Source organism: Phascolarctos cinereus, unplaced genomic scaffold (assembly GCF_003287225.1).
Source record: "Phascolarctos cinereus isolate Bilbo 61053 unplaced genomic scaffold, phaCin_HiC Scaffold_5;HRSCAF=322, whole genome shotgun sequence".
NCBI classification, from domain to species: Eukaryota; Metazoa; Chordata; class Mammalia; order Diprotodontia; family Phascolarctidae; genus Phascolarctos; species Phascolarctos cinereus.
In genome coordinates, this window is record NW_027555958.1 from 302,311,251 (window position 1) to 302,318,445 (window position 7,195).

The 7,195-nt window shown below is 39.6% G+C and overlaps 1 protein-coding gene across 2 annotated transcripts in view; it reads right to left on the reverse strand.

The window, feature by feature from the left end:
- Positions 1-5,170, reverse strand: part of KRT23 (keratin 23) — a 28,940-nt gene extending 23,770 nt beyond the window's left edge. The window contains exon 1 of one of the 2 annotated variants that reach the window (XM_020997715.2): positions 4,674-5,169. In XM_020997715.2, the coding sequence (XP_020853374.1) occupies positions 4,674-5,087 (414 nt within the window). In that variant the 5' untranslated portion in view covers positions 5,088-5,169. Of the gene's footprint in view, positions 1-4,673 lie in introns of both variants that reach the window. The other variant, XM_020997716.2, reaches the window with a different exon arrangement.
- Positions 5,171-7,195: the final 2,025 nt, after the last annotated feature.

A 7,195-nucleotide genomic window follows, 5' to 3' on the forward strand; every position in this document is an offset into this window, starting at 1 on the left:
TTTTAACCAAGCTGTGCCTCTTGTCGTTATCGTCAGCAGGGATACAGAATACAGCAGCAGCAGAGACAGGAAATACAACACGATGGGCCTTTGTGACAAAACCACCATGGCCCAGACTAGTTACATGGGGAGAGACAATACCTGAGGTCATTCTGCAAGGAAATGCCTCCACAGGTTTTGGCAAGGAATTTCATTTCATATCACCTAAGAACTGGTCTCAACACACTGTAAAAATGAACTTTACTGGTGTGGCTTTGGTGCCACCTATTTGTGTTACAAAAGGCAATGACACCAAAGACTCCATGTGTTTACAATTATTTAATGTCACCACCGATTTTGATGGGTATGTGTTTAATAACACGGCACCCCCTCCTTATACTGTTGTCTTTTCTCAATTTTATAAGGTTACTTACACGGGCATCTTGGGGTCACAGTGTGTTAATGACATACCTATCAGACGTCCAAGTAATTCAAAGCCATGCTATCATGTGACACCGATTAGCAAGAGCTTAGGGTATCCTCCTTGGTTACCTTATCATACTTCAGAACGTCATTGTGTTGTGTTACAAAAGAATTTTATGTTACAATCCTGGCACAATTATACTAGGGAGAAAAACAAATATACTTGGGCTTTTGGCGGGTTTCCATTTCCTCAGTGGATTTCCCTTCATGACAGAGGGGTTGAAAATCAGTTGTGGAAGGTGTGGGCAGCCTTAGGCCTCATAAACATCACGAATTTGCAAGGGACCTTCCATGATAATATGACTGGTAATCATGCATTTATGTGGGGAAGAGCACAGAATGTTGATATAACGGCCGTGGATTTAAGGGAATATAATGTCACTTGTATTAATTGCAGGGTGTCTGAATGTATAGGAACCAAGATTAGAGACCAAATTGTTTTTGTTATTACACAACAAAAGTTTGCCTTTGTGCCTGTAAAAAGCAAAGATTGGTATGAGTCATGTTCTGATCACATTTTTGGAATAATAGACTGAAGTAATCAATTAACAGTTGCTAGGAAAAAGAGATGTATTTCATGTGTAGTATTAGGAATTGTTTCACTTATAGCTATCATACTGCCTTTGTATCTTTATCTCAGTCTGTATCTATCGCAAGAAATGAAATGGTTCAAGCTGTTTTTATGAATCAATTAGCTCGCAATGTATCAAAGGGTTTTCAAACACAAAAGGATAGATGATGAATTTTACCATATACGTGAGGGAATGAAGGAAACCATTATCGCAATAGGTGATGAATTGGATATTTTAGAATATAGAACACATTTGAAATGTGATTATAGGTATAAATTCATTTGCCTTACCAATGTTAAATACAATAAATCCCAATAGGATTGGCAAAGAATACATAGGCATCTAAATGGGCTGTTTGGAAATTCTACTATTGCAGTGGATATTGATGACTTATACGAAATTGCTAAAGATATTGCAAGGGCGGCTGATAAAGATTTGATGCCAGATAAAACTGCCCAACATATACTTGATTGGCTAGATAAACTCTGTAACCCTTTTGATAACCTTGGACATTGGCTTACGTCTCTATTGTCTTCTTTGTTGCCAATATGTTCGCTATTGCTGGCCATGCTGTGTTTTGGACCATGTTTGCTTAGGTGCATAGCTAATCAGATAAAGGACTTTGGAACTGAGCTTCATATGCTCTGTCTCCATCAAAAACAAATAGGGGGAGTTGTTGGGGATCTGTAAGGATGTAGAGGGCCACAGGCTGTTCAAGACTCTCACTGATGGGTGAAGGCCCCTCTCCGGTGCTGATCTTTGAGTAAAGGTTGCCTGGTTCTGTGCTCCATTGTATGGACCTTTAACAATCTAACTCCCCTAGTTATAGTATGGTCATTAGCAGTCTGTTCTGGGATTGGAGTCCGATAAGTGCACAGGACGGGCATGCACTATCCTTGAGAACAGCATGGGCTATAGTCATTGTAACTTGAGAAAGAGTTCCTGTTATTTTACTATAAAAGTAAGTGCTTTGCTAAAAATAAACAGAGTTGCTTCCATCTTGTCTCCCTCCTCATCAATACGCATTGGAGATAGAAGGTTAAGCTGGTCTTATTTCTTCAAAGTTAAGATCCTGGCTCTAGTGGTGAGCTGAGTTAGCTGTGCACAGCAACTTGCAACTGAGGGTTCCCAATTATATTGATTTGATAATGATCTGATTAGCACCAATTTCCAATTTCTTTCCCCCGCCCCCACCACGCCAAGTCATGTCCTTAATGCGTACAATCATAGCTACAGCTCTAGAAGGGACCTTAGAGATCCTCTACTAAACATCCCCATTTTACAGATTAGGAAACTGAGGTCTAGAGAAGTGAAGTGAGTTGTCCAAGGTCGAACAGGTTGCAAGCAGTAGATCAGAGCTTGCAACTGCCAATTTCCTACTCTCTCCAAGTTTTCCTCTTCTCAAACCAAAACATCATCATTAACCATAAACACAGTGAAGGATTGTTGAGTCACCTTGTTTTTTTTCCTAACACCAACCATGCAGTCTATAGTTAAGATAATTACACAGTGAATTATTAGGTTGATTATTCAGTAATTAGGGTTCATTACAAGGACAGATTTATATTATCATAATACTCAACTTGGGAGTATGGGGTGTTATAATAGTAATACAAAGTAGACTCTCTAAAACCTGTGATCTTCTTTATGGTTTGGTTAAACTGTGGTAGGTACAGTGATGAGAGTGCCCAATTCAGAGCCACAGGGTCTGGGTTCAAATCCAGACTTGCTATTTTCTACCTGTGTGACCTTGGGCAGGTCTCACCCTTCTCTCTCGCCTATCATTTCTGTGCATCTGCAAAAATATAGAGGCTAGACTAGATGAAAACTAAGGTCCTTTCTATCTCTGAGCCTATGATCTCTCAGAATATTAGGTGAGAATACTTTATGTTTGTTAAAATTACAAAGTAAAAAAAAACCCCAAAAGTTATTAAATATTTTTTCCCCTCACACTATGCTTGTCTTTAAGTTATGATCAACTGGACAAAACTCAGAAAAGTACATGATCTAACTTTTCAGTGCTGGGATAGGCATTTGTCAGTAGTTCATCTCATAATATACCCCTGAACTATCTTGTTCTCAGGAAAATAACAATGATAATATTTTTGTTGTATTCTATTAAAAAGTCTTAGGGCAGTTTTAAATGATTAAAGCTTAAAATTATACTGTGATTTCTGGGATACCTTGTATCATCTTATTTGAGCCTTTGAAGAGCACTGGGAAGTCTTATTATGCCCATTTTGCAGATGAGGAAACTGAGGCACATAGCAATTAAGTGTCTGGCTTAAGGTTGCACAGATTTTAAGTTCCTGTGGTGGAATCTGAACCCATGTCTTCTTGATTCCAAGTCTAGCAATCTAACACTGTCCTGGGCCAAACCTCCTTTCAAACAATTCCCCAAAATAGAATATCAAGGGATGTCCCTGGTAATAGTTTTCAAAGGAGTGACAGTTTTTGCATACAGTCCCAAAGATGACGTAGCCCAGCCTGACTTGAAGAGAAGGTGGAACCATATTAGGGAAAGTGGTCTTGAGGGGGAAGCAGTTTCTCTTAGTTTTTTGCAGTAGCATTTTGAGAAAGGTATGGAGGTACCCCGCTGGTGCTGGGAGAGGCAATGTGGATGGATCTGTCATCAGAGGACCTGGGTTTAAAACTTGGCTCTGCTCTTTATTATCTACTTGACCTTGTGAACCTCTTGAGGTTGTGTTTTTTGCCTTTTTTAGTATCCCCAGTGCTTGGTACAGTGCCTGGCTCATAGTAGGTGCTTAATAAATGTTAGTTGACTGACTGACAGACTGATTCAGCCTCTCTGGTCCTTGGTTACCTCCTTTCTAAGTTGAGAGGGTTTCACTGGATGATATCCAAGGTCTATGTTCATTATGTTATGACACCCTTGCCTAGAGCCAGGAACAGCTTGCTTATTATGTATCATTTTTATAAATTGAGCCTCCCTTATTTGTCAGATAAGTTATTTAAAAAGATTATTTCATACAAAAAGTGATGGGCCAACCCAACAACTTATGTTCAATTAGATTCTTAGCACCTGAATGTCTTGGGGCAGGTCACTTAACCTCGCTGGATTTCAGTCCTCTCATTTGTACAGTGACAGGAGCTGGGGGTAAATGATCACTAAGGTCCTTTCTAATTCCAGATCCATGTTCTTAAGGAAATATTTGAGGGGCAGCTAGGTGGTGCAGTACATGGAGTGCCAGCCCTGGAGGCAGGAAGATCTGCATTCAAATGTGGTCTCAGACCCTTAGTAGCTATGTGACCCTGGGCAAGTCACTTGACCCTAATTACTTTCAAAAAAAGAGAAAGAGAGGAAGGAAGGAAAAAAAATACTTGGAAACATTTACAGTGGACTCAGATAAGGCTCTCATTTTGGTAGGATCATAGATTTAAAGCTTAAAGGGCCATTTAATCCAACCTCTTCATTTTACACAGGAGGAAATTGGGACACATTCAGAGAAGTTGAATGACTTGTCCAAGGACACACACAAATAGTAACAGAGCTGAGGTTTAAATGTATGTTCTCTGTTTCCTGATTTGTATTGATTTAACATTCCCATAATTATCTAGGATGATTGCTCCCCAGAAAAGAGGGAACAGTGCGTTCGCCTTAGGGCAGCTACCACTTACCTGTTCTTGCAAGTGGCTGATACTTTCCTCATACTGAGAGTAATCTTGCATCTTGTCCAGGTCCCTCTTCTTATGCCACTCCAGAATGCAGCTTTCAAGTTTTATATTGGCTGCCTCCAGGGAGCGTACCTTCTCCAAGTAAGAGGCCAGGCGGTCATTCAGATTCTGCATCATCTGCTTCCCATTCCCACCAGTGAGGATTCTGCCTCCTTGGTTTCCACCAAAGCCAGCTCCATAGCCCCCAGGTTTGGGGGATAAACAGAATGATGTTGTGGAGGAAATAGAGAGTTGAACACCTCCTGCTCCTCCATGGACACTGGGTGCCCTGGGGAAGATCCCAGGCCTGGCCCAGCCATAGCCTGAGCCCTTGAAGGCACCCGAAGGGGACTGGAAGGGACTTTGGCTGAAGCTCATGATCCCATCAGTCAGGGATGCAGTGCTGGGCTCTTGCTTCCCACTGGCACCTGCTTAACTGAACTGCCTCCAGCTGCCTGGGCCCTCATTCTTTTATGCCCTTCCTTCTCTGTGGGAGTTCCCTTCCCTCCCTGGGCCACGGGAGCAATAAGATCTCATCTTGTGCAATCTGTGTTTCCTCTTGGTCAATTCTGGAGCCTTTACAGGCTGTTGTCATTGTCATTTGAAACAACAACATACTTTTTTTTTTCCTGTCCTCCTTTCTTGACCATGAGGTGTGTCCCAGGGCCCTGGGTGTGTGTTAGGTTCAAGTAGGTTGTTAATCTTTGAGTAGATGCTTTATATGTTTCCCTTTGAGATTAAAAGAATCTGACAAAAGAACAGATTAAAATCCAGAAAAGTTGACTGGGTGTGGTGGTGGGAATTTCCTTGTAAAAGTTACAGAATTAAAACAAAATCAAAAACAAAAACAAGCCACCCACATTTTAAAAGGGGAACAAAAAATTTCTAAACAGTTAAACTCAACCAGTTCAGAACTGGCTCAAAAACTTTTAAGGATATCTTTTTATGTCAAGGAAATAGTAACACTGGTCCACCACTCACCGTCCTGAACTTGGTCAGCATGGAGTAAAGAACATTAATGGAAAGTAGTTTCAAAGGGATAGCTTTTAACGTGCAAACCCTAAATTAGGATTAATTAATGAATAATTGTATCCCTCATTTCCAGTGTGCCTTTCATCCCAGGATACCTCAAAACTAAACAAACTCCTAGCTGAGTGCTGTACATAGCCCCTGGGAGGAATGCTGCAGTTACTTAACGATCTCTTGACAACTTGGCAAAGCAGTTGAGGTCAGAAAGTGGGAAAGATGTCTCATTGTCTGAAGCCAACAGACAATTTGGGGAATTGGAGGAAATATTTGCTTGGGGAATGCTCTGCAGCATTTTCTTTGAAAAAATAAATTTTATTAATCTTTTGTTTTTTAACACCCATATTATTTTTCCATTTTTATCATATCATGTATCATTACTTTATTATTATTTATTACATCTATACTTATAATATATTATATATGGAAAGAAATTGATATTTTATATCATGTTTACATGTTACATGTAGCAAATATTTTATATATCAATTATAGATATGACATTTCATACATTTATATAGATATTTTGTATCACCTAATATACTTCTTACCCCTTCTCGGAGAGCCATACCTTCTAACAAAAATATAGGAAAACTGAAAAAATAGTTTAGCAAAACTAACCAACATATAAAAAAGTCTGACATTATAAGCATGATTCTATACCCAAAATCTTGAGTTTAGCACAGAACCTAGCACAGGACAGGTATTGAATAAATGCCAGTTGACTGATTGCCTCTGCCAAGAAGGGAAGGTGAGAGAAGTACCTTTTCATATCTCATCTTTAGGACCAAGCCTAGTCATTTTAATTTCCTAGCATCCAGTTTCTCTTGGTTTGTTGTTATCTGTCTTTTCATTAACACTGTTGCTGCCATTATTTTCTAAATTCTGCTTATTTTACTTTGGATCAGTTCATATAATTCTTCACATGCTTCTCTATTGTCATCATATTCTTATATCACATTATACTCATGTACTACAACTCATTCAGCCATTCTCCAATCATTAGACATTTACTTCATTCCCAATTCTTTGGCACAAAATTTTTAATATCATTTATTGTATTTAGGTGCCACAGTGGATAAAGCACTGGGCTTGGAATCAGGAAAACTTATCTTTCTGAGTTCAAATCTGGCCTCAGATACTTCCTAGCTATGTGACCTTGGGCAAGTCACTTAATCCTGTTTGCCTCACTTCCTCATTTATGAAATAACCTGGAGAAGGAAATGGCAAACCACTCTAGTGCCTTTACCAAGAAAACCTCAAATGGCATCATGACTGAAATGACACAACAGCCATAACAACTTTTCTTCTGCTTAGTTTAAGGTAGTTGTTGCTCAGTCATTTTCGTCATGGCTGACTCTTCGTGACCCCATTTAGAGTCTTCTTGACAAAGATACTGAAATGGTTTGCCATTTCCTTCGTTAGTTCATTTTACAGATGAGGACACTGAGGCAAACAGG